The 23,856-nt window shown below is 53.8% G+C and overlaps 1 protein-coding gene across 1 annotated transcript; it reads right to left on the bottom strand.

The window, feature by feature from the left end:
- Nucleotides 1–108: 108 nt before the first annotated feature.
- Cers1 (ceramide synthase 1) lies at nucleotides 109–23,116 on the bottom strand. Its single transcript, XM_077105640.1, has 7 exons — nucleotides 22,816–23,116; nucleotides 20,292–20,451; nucleotides 13,582–13,762; nucleotides 12,008–12,169; nucleotides 10,929–11,076; nucleotides 10,626–10,735; nucleotides 109–197 (listed from the first exon to the last, which is right to left on the bottom strand). The coding sequence occupies exons 1-7, from the start codon at nucleotides 23,062–23,064 to the stop codon at nucleotides 155–157; spliced, it is 1,053 nt and encodes a 350-aa protein (XP_076961755.1). The 5' UTR covers nucleotides 23,065–23,116; the 3' UTR covers nucleotides 109–154.
- Between the last annotated feature and the right edge of the window lie 740 nt (nucleotides 23,117–23,856).

The raw sequence follows: 23,856 nt of genomic DNA, 5'->3' as shown, positions 1-23,856 counted from the left end.
AAGGTCCGGGGAAGTGTGGTGTGGAGGGTCCTGGGGGCGGACCCGGGCCTCCAGAGACTGGGCTCCTCAGGGGGCGGACCCGGGTCTCCAGCGGCTCGGTGGGTGTCCTGGGGGCGGGGCCGGATCTGGGAGGTGGGGAAGGGGGTCCAGGGCTTCAGAAGCGCTTGTCCTTCACCAGTCCGTTCCTCAGCGGTTTCCTGGAGGCCAGAACCAGTGCAGTTAGCTTGGTAACCCCAGGCTCCTCCCACTCTCTCCTGATCTTCCGAGGGCCCCACTGTCTAGCCCCGACGTCCCTTGACCAGGCCCGGCCCAGGCCCCGCCTGGCTGCTGCCTCACTATTTTGCGGTCCCTTCCCCCGCCTCGGACCCGCCTAGTCCCTGCCCACAGGGCCATAAGACCTCCTGTGGGCATGTCCCCGCGCCTACTCTCCCCCTCCCAATTAAACCCTTCTCTTCTCCTATTCCCAGGCTGACACCACCGCCTCTGCCTTCATAGACCAGGCACTTGATCCTACCACCCTCCCAGGGTGGTAAAACTGGCCACAGCCCCCTCCCCCTGTGGGCCTCAAGCCTCTGCATCCACGCCCTCCATCCACCTAAGCCCCTCCCCATACTTTCTATGTTCTGAAAACAAGCTTTGCAAAGTTTTGTTTTGCGCTGCAGAGAATGGAACAGAGGACCTCACGCATGCTATGCAAGTGGCTACCTCTGAGTCACATCCCCAGCGCCAGTTTTGTTACTTTGCAAAACTTGAACCAACATGAGGTTCAAGGGAAGGACACCTAACCGGTAGCCCAGGGAAGGACACCTTCCTAACCGCTAAACAAGAGGTATGGTTTGTAAAAACGTTTTCTCTTGCAAAAAAAAAAAAAAAAAAAAAAAAAGAGAGAGAGAGAAAACGTCTTCTCTGTGCAAAACCTCGCAGTTTTCCCCCAAACCCAATACTAATCGGAGATTCCTCCTGGTGCCTGCTTCCACCCTCCAGAAATTCTCTTTTCCCTGTGGGAGTTCCTGGCAGGACTCTGAGGTCCTCACTCAAAGGGGAGGAATGTCCAAGTTTCTGCCCCTGCCTCCTAGTGGCACCTTGTTGAATTGATTTGGCCTCTCACTGCGGTTCTTGACCCCATGGTCAAGGTCATTGGCCATTGTTGTTTTGGTCTGTGGGCACTGCTCATGTCTTCAAGCTTATTTTTTTTGTTTGCTTCATAGACTTGGCTTGCATGGTCAGAGCCAACCATCTAATAGTCTTGACATCAGAAAGAGAAGAAAGGTCACAGGTCTCTGGAGCCACGTTTGCAAGCCAATCTTTGTGTCTTGCACTTGGGTATTGTCACAATACAAACACACATGTGCTTGTGGTCCCCTCTGCACTTTAGCACTCCATCTCGGAGAACCTTCCATGAAAAAAATAAGTGTGGTCCTGAGGGAAAAGGTCTTGGTCACTTTGTTTATTTTAATATATATATTTTTTAGTTGTAGATGGATACAATAGCTTTATTTTATTTATTTTTATGTGGTGCTGAGGATCGAACCCAGGGCCTCACACGTGCTAGGCGAGCGCTCTACCACTTAGCCCCAGCCCCAGTCCCTGTTTTATTTATTTTTGAGGCAGGGTTTCACTATGCTGCCAGGCTGATCCTAAATTTCTGGGCTCAAGCAATCGTCCTGCCTCAGCTCTCTGAGAAAGTAGAACTCTGGGTGTCTACCACCACACCTGGCTTGGTCATATTAATTCATTCTTCCCCTTGGACTAAAACTCAGCCTCTGATTATGTGTTTCAGAGCCAACTGGGGATGTCTCCTCCTGCAGCGCACCATCCTGTCTTGCTGGTCTTTTTTTTTTTTTTTTTTGGGGGGGGGATCTTTAACTTTGCCAGTGGCCCTTTAGGGCCTTGAGGGTCAAATTCACCCTCCTGCTGTGGCTTCTCAAGTCTCCCACAGTGAGGTGAGTTTCTCTATTCCTGATGACACAATCTCCCATCTCAGTTCAGGACTGATTTCAAAGTTTTTTATGTTATGTTGACATCTTTGATACATGGGGTGCTATGTTTTAGATATGAAATATCCCCCCAAAACTCATATGTGAGACAATGCAAGAATTTTCAGAGGTGAAATGATTAGATAATGAGAGCCTGAACCCATCAATGAATTGATATGCTGATGGATTGACTGGGCACTGACTGAAGGTAGGCAGAGTGTGGGTGGAGGCGTTAGGTCACTGAAGGCTTGCCTTGGGGGTTTATATTTTGTCTTGGGTGAATGGACTCTCTCTGCTTGCTGGCTGACATGTCCTGAGCGGCCTTCTTGGACCATGCCTTCCGCCATGATGTCTGTCTCATCTTGGACTCACAGCTCTGGAGTTGGCCAATCATGGACTGAATCTCTGAAACTGTAAACCAAAACGAACTACTTTTCCTCCTCTATGTTGTTCTTGCAGGTCTTCTGGTCACAGTAATGCCAAAGCTGACTAAACCAGAAATTGGTCCTGAGAAGCAGGGTTGCTGTTGTGACTAACCTGACCACATGGCTCAGAACCCCTGGAGCTGGTTTGCAAAGGGAGGGATTTTGAAGAGTTAGAAGTGCAGCCTGGAGACGCCTTAGAACGTTGTAATCAGAGCTTCCCGGGCAGTTGAGGCCATTTATGTTATGTTCCAGCAAAGAAGCTGTCTACATTTTAGTTGTAGTTGGACACAATACCTTTATTTTATTTATTTATTTTTACGTGGTGCTGAGGATGGAACCCAGGGCCCTGCACGTGCTAGGGGAGCACTCTACCACTGAGCCCCAGCCCCAGCCCCAGGTCCTGAGACTTTTTGTGAAGCTGAATTTAAAGGTAAGGTATGAATTAATCTGGCAGCACAAAATTCAGGTAGTGTTATCAATATTCCTAGCACCTTTTAGTGAAGTTCACTGTGATGATCAAGAGTAGAAAGCAAAACAAAAATAGTTTGGCCATAAGTGAGAAAAGTGCAAATAAAACTGGGGCTAAGCAAGTCGTGGTTGTTAAAGACATCGCAGTCACCAAAGAGATGCTAAGTATGTCACTCCGCGATAATAGGACCGATGGCTTGAGGGCACCCTCAGAGATGGGCAAAACTATACCCATCTCAGGCTCAAGGGTATAAAATTAAAGACTTTGAGAAGAGACCATGGGGGCACCCTGGTTGCACAGGGGGGGGGCCTGGCAATCAAAAGCCAAAATAGACTTTTCTTCCTCTAGTTTGGTCACAACAACACAAAAGCTGACTAAAACCGGGGTAGGGGGAGTTTGAAATTGGGAACTGAAAAGAGATAGAGACCCAACCTCACTCTTTTCTGCAGCTGCTCCTCCACGTGACCCACCACCTCTGTGACAGGCTTCTTGCCCTCGCTGGTTCTTATAGTTGCTAAAGTTTTCACGGACTCAGGCCTATTTCTCAGCTCTGTTCTTGAACAGGGGCGTCTCCTTTTCTCTCCCTTCCTTCCTTCTTTCCCTTTTCTTTTTCCTCCTTTCTTCCTTTTTTTGAGACAGACAGAGTCTTCCTACGTTACCCGGGATGCTCTTGAACTCCTGGGCTCCGGAACCCTTTGCCTCCGCCCCCTGAATAGCTAAGACTATGCCTGGTCCTTGATTCCTATGCTTTTAGAGCAAGTTAGGTCTCTTTGAGGAACGGCATCCCTGCCCCACAGCATTTTACCAAGAGTTCCTGCTGATTCTTGCTTGTTTTTTCCGCACAAACCCCAAAGTGCTGCCCCCCCCCACACGCACACACATTCGAGTCAGCTACCAGCATTTTCCTTTTGGGGAGTGGGATGCACCCAGTGTGAGGGAGGTGACCTCTCTTCCATATAAGATGGGTACCTTGCATCTCCAGCCCAGCACTGTGGTAACAAGAGAAAGAGGTGACAGTGGACAACTTAGGTGGCATGTGGGTATTTTTTTTTTTTCCATGAAGGAGGAGGAGAGAGGGGACTCCCTGAGGTTTTGTAAGACTTTTATGAATTGCCATCAACTGCAACGGGAAACTGTTCTGGAGAGGCAGTCTGAGGTGGGAATGGGTTGATTTGGGATATTTTTTTAAAGTTAGGAAGGTCAAGCAGTTGCTGGGGATGGAGGACAGGGCTTGGAGGAGCAGCGTGAGAAGAAAGGCGTGGAGGTCAGTGCAGACTAAATGCGGGCAGAAAAGGGCCCTGGGAGGGCAGGTGGGCAGGTAGGTGGCCAGAGAGGCCAAGCAAGAACTTACCAGGGAGTAGGGAGAAAGGGGGACACAAAAGGGAGAAGGGGGCTCAAGAAGTATGGTGCAGGAAGCAGGTTGGCAGCTGCCATGGGCTGAGGAACAGCCCGATGAGGATGGATCTGTGGGATGAAGAGAATATTCTGGAACTTGACAAGAGTGATGGCTGCCCAAACCTGTGAATGTACTAAAAACCACTGGCTTCTACACTGTAACTGGGTAAGTTGTATGATACTTAATTTATGTCTCAATAAAGCCTTTTTGTATTAGGTTCTCTAGAGGAACAGAATCAACAGGAAGCATAATTATAAGAGGGGAACTTTTTAGGTTGGCTTTTGCGGCCAGAAGCTGGATAGTCCACAATGGCCATCTGCAGGCTGGAGAGCTGGAAGGACCAGTACTGCCCAGTCCAAGAGGCTGAAACCTGAAACAAGAGGGATCAATAGAGCTCCCCTCATCTGAAGGCTTCTGGAAACTCCCTGGAGAATCATTGACAGAGTCTCCACTTAGGAAGAAGGAAGAAGCAAGAATGGGATATCCTCTGATATTGAACTGGGAATCCAGTTCAAGAAGAATCAAGCTTGCGTCTGCTGTTGCTTCCTTGTGCTTCCAACCTTCATTCCATCCTCGCCAGCATCCTATTGGTCGGTGCTGCCCACACTTAGGGAGGGTCCCCATTTCAGTTGGCTATCCCACATGCCAATCATTCCTAGATACACCCTCATGGACACACCCATCTTCCCTTAATCTTTGGCATCTCTTAATGCAATCAAGTTGACAATTCAAATTAACCATTACACTATTTTTAAAAGTTGTATGTTTGCGGGCTGGGGATGTGGCTCAAGTGGTATTCCGCTCGCCTGGCATGCGTGCGGCCCGGGTTCGATCCTCAGCACCACATACAAACAAAGATGTTGTGTCCACTGAAAACTAAAAAATAAATGCTAAAATTAAAAAAAAAAAAAAAGTTGTATGTTTGCCTATAATCCCAGAGGCTCAGGAGGCTGAGACAGAAGGATCACAAGTTCAAAGCCAGCCTCAACAACTTAGTGAGGCCCTAAGCAACTCACAGAGACCCTAGGTTCAATCTCTGGCACTAAATAAATAAATAAATAAATAATGGGGGGAAAGAGGGAGCATCAAAGCCACTGGGACGGTCAGACAGGAGTGATCTCTGGGATGGCAGAGGAAGAGCCCAGAGCAGGCAGGTTCAAGGAGAACGGAGGAGAACTGCAGGTCTCCTGGAAGAGAGGGAGAGGGGCTGAGATAGCTGGTGGCAAAGGGCAGAGATGGGGGTTTGTCTCCATGGTCACCATGTCTCTGAGCAAATGGGAGGATGCACATCTGAAGGCTAAGACCGGCTCTGGAGAGGAGCTGCCGTGGGCAGGCAGCATGCAAGAGAACAGCCCCCGCCTCTCCAGGATGTGGAGGCCAGGTCATTGTCGGAAGGGACAGATATGACAATGACTCTTCCACGTTGGGCCACTGTGTAGGTCACAGAAGTGGCGGCAGAAACAGCAGAAGCAAGAAACTGAACGTACAAAGCATGGGGTACCATCTCCCAGGTCAGCACAGCTGGAATGAGGTGACAGTCCCTTGATGGAGGGACAATCCCAGTAGCCCCAAGAGGGAGATGAGGGCTTCAGAGCAAGGTGCAGGGTCAGGATGAAGGCATGGTGACCCCAGGTGACAGATGGTTATCAGTGAAGGAGAGCAGTCTACCAGCAACTCAGACCACCCAGGAAGTGATATGGGCCGAGCAATATGGAGTGAGGACGGGATCGGCACTACTTAATTGCCATAGGATTTGTGGTAACACTTGAATGACTTTCTGAACAGTGATTCCCAGTCATGGCTGCCTCCGTTTTCAGACCTGGTCGACTTCCTTCATGCAGTCTGTGATCCTGGTGACAGCAGCAGGCAGGTTCCCCTAGGCCTCAGTCAGGTCTCTTTCTACCAATGTCCTCAAGAACATATGTTCACTCTGGTTCTGATCTGCTTGAGTGAGGAGCATGGTGCACATGCCACCTCCCTGGAGCACTGTCACTTGTCATAGAGCCTTGGTGCTATAAGGCTACATTATTTGGAATATTCTACATCGAGTTGTGGGATTGGGGTCGTGGCTCAGTGGTAGAGCGCTTGAGTGTGAGGAACTGGATTTGATTCTCATGCATCACAAATAAAATAATATTTTTAAAAAAGGTCTATTGACAGCTTTAAAAAAAAAAGTTAAAAAAAAAAAAAAAAGAATAAGAATTCCATTGCCTGTAATCCTGTAATCCCAGCAGTTCTGGAGGCTGAGACAGCAGGCTTGAGAGTTCAAAGCACCCTCAGCAAATTAACAAGGCCTTAAGCAACTCAGTGAGATCCTGTCCTAAAATATAAAAAAAAATTAAAAGGGCTGGGGATGTGGTTAAGTGGTTAAGTGCCCCTGGGTCAAATGTCCAGTACCAAAGTAATAATAGATGATAATAATAATAATAATAATAATAATAATAATAATAATTCCATGTTGTGCCAGGTGAGGTGGCACACTCCTGTAATCCCAATGACTTGGGAGGCTGAGGCAGGAAGATCACGAGTTTGAGGCCAGCCTCAGCAACTTAGTGAGACCCTGTCTCAAAAAATAAAAAAAAGGCTGGAGGTGTGGCTCAGGGGTTGGAGCGCCCGGGTTAAATCCTCAGTAACAACAATAACAAAAATGAAAGAGGGGGAGGGAGGGAGGGAGGGAGGAAGGTAAGAGACACTTAACCCAAAAGTAAAAATAAAATTTCTCAAATTGGGGCTTTAAAATTTGTTTGTTTGGTTCTTGTTTTTGCGATAGGGTCTGGAACTTGTGGGCTCAAGGAATCCTCCTGACTCAGACTCCCCAGTGGCTGGGACTAGATATGCTGGCAGTACTTTCTTGGTTTGGTTTTGTTTTTTCCTGTGGGTGTCCTCTCTGTTGAGTAATTGCTTTTAAATTGTGTACACAATTCTGAGTTGGTTGTCATCTGTCCACCCTGGAAGCGACTCCTCCTCCTCATCTGGTGGTTTGCCTGCTGCAGTTGTCTGAGACGGGTTTCAGGTCCCGTCTCTTTTTCCTCATGGCTGATTTCTATGCTCACTTTGATGGGTTGGGGACATACTTTTAAAATTTATTCTGCTTATGATTTATGTCTTGTCACTTCTGGAAAGTTCTCAGCATTACATCTTCTCATATTGTTTCTCCTCTCCCTGTCTCCTATTAGAACTCCTAGACTGGATGATTCTTATAATCCTGGCTTTCCTGTTTTCCATCTACTTATGCTGTGTTCTGGATATTCTTTTTTCACAGTGTTCAATTTACTGATTGTCTCTTCAGCTATATCTAATTGAGATTTAATGATGGCAGTGAGTTGAATGGTAGCCCCCACAGATATGTCTACATCCCAATCTCTAGAATCTGTATGTATGTCCTTATTTGAAAAAAGGGTCTTTGCAGATGCAACTAAGTGAAGAATTTCAGGATGACATCATCCCAGATTTATGCTGACAACTGTCCACATAAACACATGCCTGAATCCCAGTGGCTCTGGAGGCTGAGGCAGGAGGATCGCCAGTTCAAAGCCAGCCTCAGCAAAAGTGGAGTGTGGTCAGGTGGCAACTCAGTGAGACCTTGTCTCTAAATAAAATACAAAATAGGACTGGGGATGTGGCTCAATGGTCAAATGCCCCTGAGTTCAATCCCCCGTACCCCCTCCACACCAAAAAAAAAAAAAAAGAAAGAAAGAAAGAAAAGACCGAAAAAACAGGAGGTGGCCATATGGAGACAGAGGAAGGGACACAGCCATAAGCCAAGGAACACCTGGAACCCTCAGAAGCTGGAAGAGGCAGGAGAGATCTTAACCATTGAACCACATTCCCAATTCTATTTTGTTTTGTTTGAGACAGGGTCTTGCTAAGTTGCTGAGGCTGGCCTTGAACTTGAAATTCACATTCCTGTGCCTTCTGAGTCCCTAGGATTACAGGCCTATACCACTGAGCCCAGCTGAGTATTTTAAGCCAATCACTTGTGACATTTTGTTACAGTGGCCCTAGGAAAGTAACAACACCCAATGCCACTTTTAATGACCTCTCAAGCTTTTTTAAAATAAGTTTTTTAGAGTAATTTTAAATTTGCAGAAATGTTGCAGAAACAGCTCCCATATACCCTTCTCCAGCTTCCAGAATGTTCCACCTTAAATTCCCATGATACAGGATATCTACAGCTAAGACAACTAAGAAGCCATCATTATTGCTACATCGTTATTAACCAAACCCAATGTATTATTTGAATTTCACCAATTTTTCAATAATATCTTTTCCTGGCCCAGTAACCCACACTGCATTTAGTTGTCACATGTCCTTAATCTCTTCATATCCTAGTTTCTCATAATCTCGACAGGGTGCCTTTATTGATTGGCTGATTGATTGTCTGCTGGGGATAGAACCAGGGCCTCGTGCATGCCAGGCAAGCGCTCTACTCCTGAGCAACACCCACCAGCCTCCATGCTGTCAGTGGAGGCACCCTAACCAGCTCTTTTACGAGCCACCCCTTGGTTTTACCCTTTTTATCCCATTCTGTTTTATACCCAGCTGTGCTAACTCTAGCCTTAGTTGGAGAATCCGATTCTGTAGAGGTGCTAGGGGATCTGTCACGACAGTATGTTCCCTGGCACTCTACTGCTGGGCACAGTTCATGGACACAGCTCGTTTTTTTGCTGTTCTAATGGAGATGTTCTCCGGTGAAGCTGCAGGCTGCTGGCCACCACCCCACATTCTGGCTTGACATTCTCGGAGAAAAGAGTGGGCACTGGTGGGGCCAGGAGGTCTGGCTTGTGCTTGACTCAGGCCTTAACTTACAGGGCATTCCACTGTGAGTTCACTGTCTACAACAAGAAAGCCTTTCTGGTTTTGGGATTTGGCCAAGCAGGTTCCCCCCTACCCTATTCTCTTTAGTCGCCCCTTCTCCTGGAAGCCACTGGAAGCCTTTGGAATCTTCTAGAAGATTCTTCAGTTATACCTGGCTGATCTTTTGATGTACATTCAATGGATAGCCAGAATGCCACATATCCCAGACGAGACCCTCAAAGCCCCCATCTGCAGGTGCACACACCCTGTCTCAAATCCCTTCTTGTAAACAGCAGTTTGAGCCAAAAGTCTTACGTCATCTTTGATTCTTTTATTTCTATTTCACCTGCATCCAAAGTAAATCTGATTGGTTCTCTCAAAGTTGCCACCTGACCACACTCTACCTCCTGGCTACAACCCCGTTGCCACGTGCCTGGATGATGGTGACAGCCTCCCCATGGTCACATAGCACCCCAACCTCAATTTCAGGGGTGGCCCAGCCTTGTCTGTGAGTGACCCTGTTCCCACACACCTTCCAGCCCTCTCCACCTCCAGGTGCTGACTCCCTGGCCCTGGCACATCCCGTTGGCAGGCCCCGTGCTGGGCGGGTACAACAGTATGCCCATTTACTGGGTGGCCAGGGCTGTCCCAACACACTGCTCTCCCTCTCCCGGGTCTTGGTGACCCTTGTCACGTCCTTCCAGAAGATTCTTAAATCTCTTCATTGCTCACTCTTTTACAAAACTCCCATTCAGACCGACCTCATCAGGTCTGAGCCCACTGCTTCCCTGAAACCAGGACCCCTTGACCAAAGCAGAGGACCTGGCTGGTCAGCACCTCTGGAACCTTCCGCAGCCTCCTGTCCTTGCTCCAGCTCCAACTCTCCTCACTCCTCACACGGCTGAGGCGAGCTGCACACCTGGAATGCCTCCTGCCCCTCATGCCACCGTTCACATGGGTGGGTCCGGACCCTGCCCTACACTGGGCCTTGAGATGCTCTGACTTTCACTGAGGGCTGGTGAGGCCCTGGTCTCTCTATCCAAGGGGTTCACTTGTTCCTCCCTAGGACTCCTCCCCGGCTGGACTGGGTCCAAGTCACCAGCCCCAGCCTTGGCCTGCCAGGCTCTGAGGCCAGGAAGTCATGGCAGGGACAAAGCGTGGACGCTCTGCTGCCCCGGGCTTGGGTTAGGAGTGAGTTGGAGGTGGGCCTGGCCTGGTCAACAGCTGCTCCTCATGACCCCGGGGCTTGGCTTCCCGCTCTGGCCAGATGCTGGCCTGCCCCTCTGCTCCCACTGGGGAGACCCTGCCCCTCTCCTCGCTACCCCTCCCAAACCTCTCTCTGCCCCTCTTTGCTGCTCTGTCCATCACAGCGGTCAAGTCTGTAGCTACGTCATCCGGGCCTTTGCTGCAGTCTGTTTTGGACGGAGGCTCCGGGCGGGCAGCGGTGGGATCGCTGCAGTGGCATCGGTGCATCCGCCGCAACTCCGAGGCCTGCCCACAGAGCCCGCCTAGACGGTGCCACTAAAGGAACGACCTCGGGGCGGCCGCCCCGCCACACTCACTCAGCTTTGCTGGGCTTGGGGCTCTGGGCTTCTGCCATGTCGTACTCCCGCAGGTCCTTCAACTCGCGCATCTGGCCAGTCAGCACCTTGGCAGCGAAGGCCACGATGTACTGGGGGAAGGGAAGGCACTGGTGAGAGGAAAACCCCTTTCTCTGCTGTGCAGCCTTCTGACCGCTGTGCGCTGCTGCCACAGGCCCCTTGCATGTGCTGTTACCGTTGCCCAACATGCCCCTCCCCACTGGACTGCCACCGGGCGATAGGGACAAGAATGGGATAGCCGGCAGAGTGGGTGATCGGACTCACCAGGAACCAGTAGAGGTTCATGACGGTGAGCAACAGCAGGAGCGCATTGAAGAAGAAATAGAAGGGGATGTCGGGCACCGCGAGCAGGCTGGAGTGGAACGTGGCATACAGGACTTTAAGCGGGAACCAGTAGAGGCGGAACCAGAACCTGCGAGCAGAGAGTGGGTCAGGAAAGCTGCTGGGGAACAGGGGATAGTGGCCCCACCCAGGCCTGTCCAGTGCCATCCACCTGTCCCTCCATAACCCGACCTCTCCAGTGCTCCTCTCTCCACCCCTGCGGACCCTCGTTTCCACCTCTATTCCTGCGCTTCCCCCTCAGCCCCACCCCGCCCCACCCCTGGGAACCACCCCTGTCCTGCCAGACCCCACCCACCGCACTAGTCCCCACCCCTTCCTCAAAGCCTGCTTGCCTGCCCTCCTCCTTGCCTGCCGTCCCTTTCCCACCCACCCCCTCACCCGCCAGGCCCCACACCCCTCAACCCTTCCTCTCTCCTGCCCAGCAGCTTCCAGGAGCCTGGCCTGGCCCCTCCCGCACAGCCCCACCCCTGCCCTGCAGTGCCCGCCCACCCCACCAGGCCCACCCCTGCCCTGCCAGTCCCCGCCCACCCCACCAGGTCCACCCCTTCCCTGCAGTGCCCGCCCACCCCTGCCCTGATAGTCCCCGCCCACCTCATCAGCCCACCCCTGCCCTGCCAGTCCCCGCCCACCCCACCAGGCCCACCCCTTCCCTGCTAGTCCCCGCCCACCTCATCAGCCCACCCCTGCCCTGCCAGTCCCCGCCCACCCCACCAGGTCCACCCCTTCCCTGCAGTGCCCGCCCACCCCTGCCCTGATAGTCCCCGCCCACCTCATCAGCCCACCCCTGCCCTGCCAGTCCCCGCCCACCCCACCAGGCCCACCCCTGCCCTGCTAGTCCCCGCCCACTCCACCAGGCCCACCCCTTCCCTGCAGTGCCCGCCCACCCCTGCCCTGTTAGTCCCCACCTACCCCACCAGGCCCACCCTTGCCCTGCAGTCCCTGGCCACCTCAACAGACCCACCCCTTCCCTGATAGTCCCACCCTGTACCCCACCCACTCACCAACTGAAGCAGAAACTGAGGCAGCCCAGGTCTGCCACCATGGCGTGTAGCCGGTGGTAGGAGCCGCCTCGGGCCTTGAAGTAAATGTTGAGCTTGGTGAACTCGAGCTGCACATCGCTGATGTCGTGCAGAAAGAGCACAAGGATGCCCACGTTGTGGTATCTGGGTTGAGACAAAGGGGGGCCAACAAGGCAATTTGCACTGGGCTCGGTGGCCTGAGGTCATTGGGTTTTCTCTCTCTCTCTCTCCTGGAGATTTAGCCCAGGGGCATTTAATTACCTGAGCTCACTGATTACTGCCACAGGTCCTTTACACATGCTATTCCCATCACCCCACATGCCCTTCCCAGGTGTTCAGGACACTTTTCTCACCTGTCAGTCAACCACCCACTGAAACCTCGACACCTCCCAGCCTTAGCCCCCTACTTAATTTTTCCCCATGGTTCTTACAACCTTCAAATAAACTATTGAATTTTTCCTTTCATTAAAGGTAGGGGGAGATGGCTGCCTATGTGCTCTTTCTTTCTTTCATCATCTGATTCTACACTCTAGTGATGTGCTATCTTGTAGAACTTTCCAGAACCACAGGAATGATCTAATGTTGCATCGTCCGATAGGACAGCCACCAGGCACATGTGGTCATTGAGTACTTGAAAGGTGACTAGCATGGGTTCCATCCCCAGTACCATACCTCTCACACACACACACACACACAAATAATATATATAATTTACATATAAATTGCACATATGTGTGTGTGTGTGTGTGTGTGTGTATGTGTGTGGGGGGGACTGATTCAGTATATCCAAAGCATCTCAATATGTAATCCAAGATAAAAAGACAGACAGATAGGGCTGGGGCTGGGGCTCAGTGGCAGAGCACTTGCCTTGCATGTGTGAGGGACTGGGTTCCACCCTTAGCACCACATAAAAATAAACAAATAAAATAAAGACATGCTGTCCATCTACAACTACAAAAAAAAAAAATGGACAGATATTTCTCACATTCCTTTTTGTATGTGAAGCTTTTTTCTTTCTGGTCCTGGGGACTGAACCCCGGGGTGCTTAACCACTGAGCCACATCTCCAGCCCTTTTTATTTTTTGAGACAGAATCTCATTCAGTTTCTTGGGGCCTTGGTAAGTTGCTAATGCTGGCCTTGAACTTGCAAATCCTCCTGCCTTAGCCTCCCTAGTCCCTGGGATCACAGGTGTGGGCCGCTGCGCCCAGCTGCCAGTTGTTGGATTCTAGAATGTCAGGATGTGTCGACTGTGATCATGGACATGCCTCCAAGAAACCCTTGCTGTGACTCAGCCAAGGGTACCATCCCGGTGGAGATCCAGGGACACTGGTTGTGTGACGAGGTGGCTCTCTGGGCCAATTTCACCCCATCCTTCCAGAATCCCAGTCTCTCTGGGCATACTCCTGACAGTGTGCCCCCACCTCTGACCTGTCCTTCCTCCAAGGCCTTCCTACAGGTCCCCCACGGTGGCATCAGCCTCTGCACCTTGGTCTGAGCTGGCTCCCAGCTCTGCCCCCTCTTGTCCCCTCTGCCCGCCTGCCCACCCTGTACTCACCGGAAGGCATATGAGGAGACGATGAGGACCAAGGTGACCACGTGGTGGATAAGCATGACCACCGAGTCCTTGCGCCAGGTGTCCATGTACAGCGTGGCATAGATGGAGTGGCCGTAGAAACTCCCCTGCAGCAGATAGGCGGCTGCAATGTCCCGCGGCACCGCCATGCCCGGCATCCAGTCTGGGAACAGCCAGACTTGTGGTCAGGAACCTTCACCCCTGTGACACCCCTCATGTTGGGCATGTGTCCTCTGAGTGCCAGAGTGACCATGAGTCCCTGCAGGGTACTGACTGCTGGCTCTCTCTCCTGGTTCTCTACCCATCGTTTTTTTATTAATAGGTGTTATTTTGATAGAGCAGTTTAGTTTAGATTCCTAGAAATTGTGAGTGGATGGTATAGAAAGGTTTTTTGTTGTTTTTGTATCAGGCATTGAACCCAGGGGTGCTTAACCACTGAGTCACATCCCCAGCACTTTTTGTTTTAAATATTTTTAGTTGTATTTGGATACAATACTTTTATTTACTTATTTTTATGAGGTGCTGAGGATTGAACCCAGTGCCTCACATGTGCTAGGCAAGTACTCTACCACTGAGCCACAACCCCAGCATCCCACAGCCCTTTTTAAATATTTTATTTAGAGATAGCATCTCGTTAAACTACTGAGGATTTCACTAAGTTGCTGAGACCAGCCTCAACCTTGTGATCCTCCTGCCTCAGCCTCCCAGCCGCTGGCATTACAGCCATAGTCACCCGGCCCAGCAGATGGCATAAAGTTTTTAAGACAGGGTCCACGATGCTCGTCTTGAACTTGCAATCCTCCTGCTTTAGACTCCTGAAAAGCTGGGATCACAGATGCACGGCTCCTGGCCCAGAGACATTTTTATTAAACAATTCCTTGCTACTCTCTAATACATTCCAAGATGCTCCTGATCCTGAAATTCCTCCCCTGCAGGATTTCTGTCCCCGGCTTCCCTTCCCATCTTCTCTCGCCAGCTCACAGCCTCTTGGAGATCTGTCCACCGTCCTCAGGGGACTTGCTCCCTCAGGCTAAGGCAGGAGCCCCTCCCTGCCCTCCACCACCATGTCTCCTTCTCAGCCAGTCACAGGGGCCATCAGCTACCGAGGCCAAGGACCTCCACTGCTGTGCTGGCATCAGCCTGGAGCCGCCCGTGCTGTCCCTCCCTCTGGCCACGCCTCCCCTGCCCACCCACCCTCCCACCCCTGAAAAAGAAACTTCTTGGGGCTCCATCGGGGGGTTCCTGCTTCTGGCCCCAGGGGCCTGAAGCTAGACTCTTATGTTCCCTGGGAATCCAGATGCACCCACGTCCCCACGTCGGTGACAGTTCTTCACGAACGACTCCATCACGCCCCTGCTCGTTCCCCTTTCCACCTGGTCCACAACCTGGTCCGGGCAGTGGTGCCTCCCACCCAGTGAGTCCGCTCCCTCCCTTCTCGGTGGCCATACCACAGTGACCCAGAAATTCCGCTCCTAGAGATGTGCCCAGGTCTCCTACAAGCCCCTGCACAGCCGCCCCCCGCGGCGCTGTCCTCGCTGCCAAGAGGCCGAAAGGACCCACGCGCCCCCCAGTGGAGGAGTGGGGGAACAGCAGCACCTGCGCAGGGCCGTGGACGAGCCCGAACCCCTGATGTAGAGGGAAAGGAAGGCCACCTGGCAAGATTCTATGTATAGAAATGTCCAGAACAGAGGGGTTCCAGGATGACGTGGGATAGAGGTTCTCAGCCCTTGCTTCCTCCTTCCCCAAGAAGAACCAGGTAGCAGTATATTGATTTGGGGGTGACCGGACCGTGACAAAACATGGGAACTGGCTGCAGAGAGAACAGAACCTTCTGAGACTCAGAATCCCCCGGGCTACTGCAACCCAAAGAGGCACAAAGTGCTCAGTAGCACCATCCAGGGGAGGTGTCCCTCAAACTATCAGCACGGAAGCAGGCAATCCTGGCTTCTGGAAAGTTCCACAGCCTTCACAGGCTTGCAGCCCAGTTAGGGAGTGACCCAGGCGGTGCCCAGGAGCTTTGCTTGTGGAGGGATGCACATGGTCTCCCAGGCTGCCGCAGCAGGGTGTCCATTTGAGGAGGGAGATTTGGTCTGCGTCCGGGCTGTTCTAGCATCAGAGAGTCCTGCAGATCCTTATCTCTGGGACACCATGGACATTGCCCTGCACCGGGGAGGGGCTGCAGCCTCAGGGACCCAGAGGGCAACTGTGGCCCCAGCCCCCAAGCCCACTCGGCGCCCAGCACTGCAGGGGATGGCTGGCACGGCACAGTGACGTCCAGAACACCAGGAGCTCGCCCCTGGGGCCAGGATCCAACAGCCATGCCAAATGCCCCTGGGGTCACTGCGGCCCCCCCTCCTGCCATAGGCCATGCCTGGGAGTGCACTGCTGCAGGGGCGGGAGGAGGACCAAGCTCCAGTGGCCACCCTGCCCTGCATACTGGGTTCCCACCGCCACCCCACCCCTGGGCCATATCTGGGCAAGTGCTGCAGTCGGGGAAGGCGTGCCAGACAGTTCCAGGGGTCCTCTCCCCCGAGTAGTGCCTGAGCACGCAGCACTGCCTGGCTGGAGGTCAGGTGCTTCAGGCCCCTTACCAGTGCCACCTGCCAGAGTCAGAGGGCCTTGCCAGGAGCATAGCTCTGTCTCCTCAGTGCAACACCTGACAGGGGACCCCATTCCCTCTGCAGGAGTGGCCACACAGTGAGCCTCACACACCCCCCCACGGCTGTCTGCACCACCCCTTCCTGAGCCTCTAGAGTGTCCCCATCCCTTTGTGGCTCCCAGAGACAGTGGGTCTCTTTGACTGTGCCTTTGTATGCACTGTGTTCAAAGTCATTAATTACAGCCAAAGCAGCTGTAAGGAACCTTCAACGTGGTATAGAGGGAAGATATCCCATGTTCATGGACTGGAAGCATTAATATGGTTAAAATGTCCCTATGGAGACCCCAAAACAGTCTACAGGTTCAATGCAATTCCCATCAAAATACCAATGATATTCTTCACTGAAATAGAAAAAAACAATCCTAAAGTTAATACAGACGAACAAAGGACTCTGAGCAGCCAAACAATGTGTGTGTGTGTGTGTGTGTGTGTGTGTGTGGCGGGGGTACTGGGATTGAACGCAGATGTACTCCATAACTGAGCTACAGGCCAGCCCTTTTTATTATTTTATTTTGAGACAGGATGACACTAAATTGCTGGGGCTGGCCTTGAGCTTGTTATTCTCTTGCCCCAGCCTCCAGAATAGCTTTGAAGTGCAAATCAAAGCTATGATGGGAGGCTGAAGCAGGAGGATCACAAATTCAAGGCCATCCTCAGAAACTTAGCCCTGTCTCAAAAATAAATAAATAAATAAATAGAAAATAGAAAGGGCTGGGGATGCAGCTCAGTGATACGCACCCCTGGGTTCAATCTCCCATATCAAAAACAAAATAAAACAAACAAAACCCCTACAATGAGATATGACCTAATCTCAGTTAAAATAGTTATTATAGAAAAACAAAAAGAACAAAAAATTAAATGCTCATGAAGATGTGGCAAATAAGGAACTCTGATACACTGTTGATGGGAATGTGAATTAGCACACCCACTGTGGAGAAAAGTGGGGAGATTCCTACAAAAACTAAAAATAGAAGATCCATGTGATCCTGCAACCCCGCTCAAGAATGCACCTAAAGGAAATGAAGTGAGAGTGCCCAAGAGACCCCTGCAAACCCGTGTGGATTGCAACACTATTCACAGTGGCTTGGATGTGGAATCGGCCTAGTGCCCATCACCAGATGGACAGATCCACGGTGGAATATTATTCAGCCCTAAAGGAAAAGGAGATCCTACCATTTGCAGCCAGTTGGATAGAACTGGAGCACATGGTATTAAGTGAACCAAGCCAGGCACAGAAGGCAAACACTGCAGCTGGCTCTCCTGGTGGACACTAAAATGAAAAAGGAAAACAAGCCGACCTGAGAGCACAAGAGCAATTATAGCAAGAGGGTGGACGGGAAAAGGGGAGCGTGGATGAGGGGCCTGGGCGAGTCAGCACGCGCCCTGTGCACATGGTGAGGTGCCACACCGCACCCCACTGATGTGGATGATTTAAACCTTTAATACAAAATAAGATAAAACATTTGAAAAGGAGAGAGATACCCAGAACAGGCAAATCCACAGAGACAAGAAGCAGATAAGCAGGTGTAGGGGCGGGGGAGGGGAAGGGAGAGGGACTCCTGATGGGGACAGGGTTTCTTCCAGGGGTGATGGAAACGCTGTAGAACTAGACAGAGCTGGTGCTTACACAGTGCTGTGAATGTGCCTCTCGATTGTTCACTTTATTTATTTATTTAATTTTTGGCACCAGGGGTGCTTCACCACTGAGCCCCATCCCCAGCCCTTTTCTTTTCTTTTGAAACAGGGTCTCACTGAGTTGCTTAGGGTCTCGATAAGTTGCTGAGGCCGGCCTTGAACTTGCAATCTTCCTGCCTCAGCCTCCCGAGTTGCTGGGATGACAGCTGTTTGTTTATTTTGAGATGGGGTATATCCCTCTGTTGCCCAGACTGGCCTCCAACTCCTGAGCCCAAATGATCCTCCCACGTCAGTCTCTGAAAGAGCTGGGCTCTGTACACTGCACTTGGCTTAAACCGCTGGTTAATTTTCTCGAGGTGTGGTGGCGGCACCTGTAGTCCCAACTACTTGGGAGGCTGAAGCAGGAGGATCACTTGCCCCCTGTCTTATGAATAAACAAACAAACAAATTAAGGAACTCTGATACCATCCTGGCCATCTGTGAGTTCAGGGGCATTAAGTATATTCAAATTGCTCAGGACTCTTGCAACTTGGACACCTGAGGCAAGAAGGCCACCTGCTTGCCCTCCTCCTCCCTGGGCTCGCAGCCCCTGCTCGACCTCCCAGGAACTGGACAAAACTCAAGAGAAGGCTCTGCACCTCAGTTCCCTGCTCTCTGCACCCAGTTCCCTGCTCTCTGCACCTCAGTTCCCTGCTCTCTGCACCCAGTTCCCTGCTCTCTGCACCCCAGTTCCCTGCTCTCTGCACCCCAGCTCCTGGTTCCTCTCCAGCCTGACTGTTTGCCTCTGGCCACCAGGATCACTAGCTCTGGCCCCACCTCAGCCAACCTTCCAACAAGGGGCTCCCTGGTGTCCCCTGACCAGTACCTACAACCAGATGGGGTTCACCCAGGGGCCTCACAACTACTCTCCGGCCCCTCGTCACCTGCGTCTACTTGCTGACCTAGACACCCAGTGTCCTCCCACCTTGTCCCCTCCTCACTTCCTGACTCCGCATCAACCCCCCATCCCAGACCTCTCCCAGGGACCCGCCTTCCACGCACACCCACTTCCGCTGGGCTGCAGAGCCTCTCAGCTCTACTTCCTGAGCATTTCTCCAATCGGCCACTCCTGTCCCTGGGGTCCCGTGTGTCCTGGTGAGTGCCTCCTATACCCTGTCCTCAGTCCCCTCTGCAGCCTTGGTGACAGAGAGCCAATGCCAGCCAATGGCAGGGTCTGTCACTTCCCACCTCTGTTCACAGCCCTCAGGTTTGTCCCAAACCCTCACCATGGTCTCTGAGGCCTTAGGTGCCCACTGCCCCTCTCCCGCCATCCCCACTACCCTGGCCACTGCGTTCTTGCCTGTCCTGCTCTTCTCCTGGCCCTCATTCAAAGTCCCCTTCAGTGACAGGCCATCCCTATCCCTCTTGAGAACTGCCCCTGGCCCCCGTCCCCAGCACCCCATTACCCGTCTGCTGCCCAGACTCTCTGGGGGCACTTCCTGCCATCAGCAGATGGCATCCCTCACTTTGCCTGCGCCACAGTCAGCACGGCATGGACAACGTGCTTTCTCTACCTGCCCTGGCTGTGTCTAGCACAGCAAGTGGGACACAGTAGGTGCTCAATCAATGCACGTTGAAACAGCTCACTTGAAAGCATAATTGATAAGAAGCCAAAGGCAACTCCATGCCCCGAACCTTAAGGGAGATCAGTTACGCTTCAGCCAGACGGGTCCCTCCAAGGACTCAGGAGGCGGAAAACCTGCGTGGTGTGTGCTCCCAGGCCATGGCCCCCCACTGCGGCTTGGTGCCCATGGAAGCCCCCCCAGTCTGTTCCTGTCAAATGGCAGGAAACGCTGTTGACGTGTGACTCAGAAACTCGGCCCAGGTGCTCAGCACAGGGCACAGGAGCCAGAACCCCACTGCAGATGGGCTCTTCTGTGCCTCGTGGCCGCTAGCCCTGCCCTGCCTCCTTGGCTGGGACAGGCCACCCAGCGCCTCTGTAGCCAACTTCCTGCCCAGTCACTATGATGCTCATATCAAATCCAACCAACTGGGGGAAGCCACCTCTCATCATCTTTATATCCTTGCCAAGATGGGTCAAGACACTGGGGAGACTCTCGTTTCCACCCAGCTGCAGAGGAAACATTTTATCACCCACAAACGCCACTCATCCATCCCTTTCTTAAACCCCTCCATTTGGAATGAAACTCCATCTCCTGTCAAGAGCTGCAGCAGCCACCCTTTTAGTTCTCAAGTAACAACCTTGTAAGTGCCCCAGAGCCTTTGCATATGCTGGTACTGACTCCTGAAATGTTCACCTTGGTCCGTGCAGGAATCACCTCCTCCAGCAGCACCAAGGGCCCTGTTTTTTGTGTGTTTTAAGCAGAGCCCACCCCACCCACCCCTAAAGGGTCCCTACCGTAGAAGACAGAGGGTGGGTCATGAAAGAAGGGGTAGTCAGTGCCAAAGAGCAGGTAGGCACTGTAGCTCCAGCAGCCCAAGTAGAACAGAAACTTCCAGGCGCTCTCAGGCATCTTGGCAGCATCTCTGGGCTGAAGGCGGCATCGCTTGGCCAGGGGCTGTGGGTGAGAAGGCGGTTGGTGGTTGGCCCCAGGACCAGGAGCTACTCCATCAGCTGGGGAAACGGGCCCGGGAGCTCCCCAGGAAGGGCAAGGCTGGGGAGGGCCCGGCCCCCATGCCCATAACTGCCTGGAGCAACCAGAGCCCAGGTGTGTCTGCCAAGGGCTAAACTTAGCGCCCAGCTGTCCAGCCCAGAGGCCCCAGCACTGGGGAGGGAAGAGAGGGGGAGACTGTGCGAAAAGGCTAGGGAAGACGGGAGGGCCAGCAGGGAGACACCAGGCTTAAGTGACAGAGACCCATGGGGTCAGCCTGGGGGAACCCGGGAGGGGGCACGGGTCACAGGGCGAGCTTGGGGTACAATCAGGAGGAGGAGGAATTAGAAGGCATGAAGGTGGATGGGGGCACCATAAAGGAGATCTGGAGGCATCTGGGGGCCACAGGAGTCCGGAAAACCCAAGGGATCCCCCTGGGGAGACATGAGGGGAGAGGGAGAAGGCGAGGGGAAAAGGGGCTTGGGAGGGGGCATTTGAGAAACCAGAGAAGAACCGAAGGCCAGGGAGGACGGCGTAGGTGTGGAGGACAGGGACCTGGGGAGGCGGAAAGAGCAAAAGATGGGGCTGGGGGAGAAAGGGCTTAGATGGAGGAGGTGTCAGAGGCGGACGGGGGGCTTCGGGGACCATCAGGGAGAACACGGAAAGTGTGGCCATGCAAGGGGAGCCACCAGGAATTAGAAGGGTCAGGGACAAGAAGGGGAGGAGCCTCCGCTCTTTAGGGGTGGGGTTCCAGAGCTACAGGCCAAGCCCGGCCTGCTCCCCTGGGCTGAGGGGGCCGGAGGAGCCCAGAGCAGTTGTCATGGAGACAGCCACAGCCAGCTCTGGTAACCCCTGGCAACCAGGCGCCTGCCAAGAAGATGAGCTTTGGAGAGCCAGGCAGCCCCTCCGCCCATTTCTGGGGAAGGGCGAGGCTGGGATTGGGGAGAACACCCCACCCAGGCTGGGGAGGGCGCTTCAGGATTCCAAAAGTGCGGATGTACATGGTCCTGCTGTGCCCTACCCAGGTCACTCAGGAAGGTTGGGAAGAAGCACCTATTTGCCCTGGTGGCCAAAAAGGGCCATATCACCCTGCCAGCTTTCACCCTTGCGAGTCTGGGAAGCTGAAAATTGGGGGAGGCGGATGGAGGCAATTGAAGAACAGGGTTAACCTGTGGAGCAGCCCTCCCCACACCTGCCTCCCCTTCCCTAGAGCAAGGTGGGGGAGGGGATCTCTCCCCTCTGTGGGTGTTATGGAGACGGGGTGGGCACAGTGGCAGCCAGACAACACCCTATCTTGACCTAACAAGGGCCAGCTTCTTCCCAGCCAGCAGAGAAAGGCCTCTTTGTTGGCACTGGGCTCTCTGTCCCCCGCACCCTTTACACCACCTCCAGTCAGACTGGGGTGGTGTGACCCCCAGCCATTCCCCGGGGAGTTGCAGCCAAGCTAGAGGCCCAGATGCCTTTCCACAGCTCCTGCCACAGACATGACTTCCCAGGAAAGGGAGAGGGGTCAAGAGTCAATGTCACCACCTGTCACTATCTGACCTGGGAGGTGGCCTCCTCAGGTTTTCCAGAAACTCGGTGATTCAGTCATCGCCTCTTGGAGGCAGCATAGTCCATCCCCAAAGACCCAGGCCATGTCACCCCCAAGGCAGAGACCACAAACGTGGCCACGACGCCCAGGCATTTGCCACCTCTGATCGGAGGGTGGCGCTGACCCCAGACAGGCGCGAGGCAGCGATCTGGAGGCTCCGGCCATCAGCCGGTAGCAGTGGGCAGCGGGCCCCGCCGCTGCACAAACCCCGGGGAGGCTGAGCAGCGGTCCTCCAGCGCGCTCCGCAAGGCCATGCAGACGCAAGGAGCCTGCGACTTCCGTAAGCCGAGGCCTCTTGGTCCACGTCCTGGACGTCTTGATCCCCAGCTCGGCCCTGCCTGAGAGACCGTGCAGAGGCCAAGTCCCCCCACCATGCGGGGCCCCTTGTTCCGAACGGACCAGGAAGGATCGTGCTTCGGTTCTCCCAGTCCGGAGCACCTAACCCGCACGGGGCGTCCTGGGATCACCCCAGTTCGGCCACACCCCCGCATCCACCCCCACCCTCCCACCTGGTACTGATCGAAAGGGGCGCGCAGCGGCCCAGGATCTCTTGTCCGGAGGCCTCAATGTCCCGGGCCCTTCTAGCCCATGGACTACCACATTCCAATAACATCCCCCCTTGGCCAGCACTGACAGAAAGGGACGCGTGGCTGCCCTGAATCCCTCGTTCAGGGCCCCCTTCCGTACCGCTCCCTGCAACCCAGGGTCCCCATGTCCCGGCCCCGCTTCTCACTGACCCGAAAGAGGCGCGCGGTGGCCGCGGAGCGCAGCGCGGTCCAGCCAAGCGCGCAGAGCGCCAGCAGCAACAGCTCGGGCGGCGCCAGGTGCGCGTGCTCGGCCAGGCCGCGGCGCGCCAGTCCCCAGCCGCAGTCCGCACAGCCCCGCGCTGCTGCTAGCGCGCTGCCCCAGCTCCGTTGCACCAGCTGCGCGTAGCTCGGCATGGGCTCGGGCCCCGCCGGCCCTGCTGCGGTCCCTGCCGCCGCCATGCAGCCGGCTCTCTGGCTGTCCCCTGCTGCCTGCGCCAGCCCGAGGTGGCCGCCGGAGCCGCGCACCCCGCGTCACGCGCCGCAGTTGGGCCGGGGGCGCGCCGGCTGGAGCGCAGAGGACGGAGAGGCGGGGTCAACGCAAGCTCCGCCCCAGCGGGGGCGCGGAGAGGGGCGGCCGAGGAGTTGCGGGGCGTCCTGGAGGCCGGCCCTAGCTCGCACCTCTATTCTTGCGCGGACACTGAGGCAGGACGGCGGGCGGGTGGACCTAGATCCTCAGCAGGCTCCGTGCAACCCCTTGTCGCTACCCGTGTCCTCACCCCGTGCTTCAGTACCCACCACACAATGTCCGCGGCTTGGGGCACTGCGGGCACCAGCAGGCAGTGTCCTCGGCCGGCAACACCCTCTCTTCCGGGCCCTCCAGCCTGCCTCTCCTGCGCCAATACCATCCCTCCTACCCTTACCGTTTCCTAGAGCCCTCCCACCTGGTGGATTTGAGGCATTCAAATCCAGCCTCAGGGACCATCCTGTGGCCTTCCCACATTCAGAAGGGTAGCGTACATGAAGCTTCTCATTCCCCAAAAAGACAGAGCCCACGCGAGACATAAGGAAAACTCCCCTCGTGGAGATTCACCCTGTTTTCCCACGAGGCTCCTAGCAGGCAGAGCATCATTGGGCTGGGGACCTGTGACACTTCCTAGCTTTTGCTCCTCCGGCCAGTGGTAGGTGGTTAGGGACTCAGAGGCAGATCGTGAGGTTGGGGCTGCTGACATTAGGGGCCTCCCTGGAGGAGAG

Source organism: Callospermophilus lateralis, chromosome 1 (genome assembly GCF_048772815.1).
Source record: "Callospermophilus lateralis isolate mCalLat2 chromosome 1, mCalLat2.hap1, whole genome shotgun sequence".
Classification (NCBI taxonomy): domain Eukaryota; kingdom Metazoa; phylum Chordata; class Mammalia; order Rodentia; family Sciuridae; genus Callospermophilus; species Callospermophilus lateralis.
This window is presented reverse-complemented; position numbering and strand designations above follow the sequence as displayed.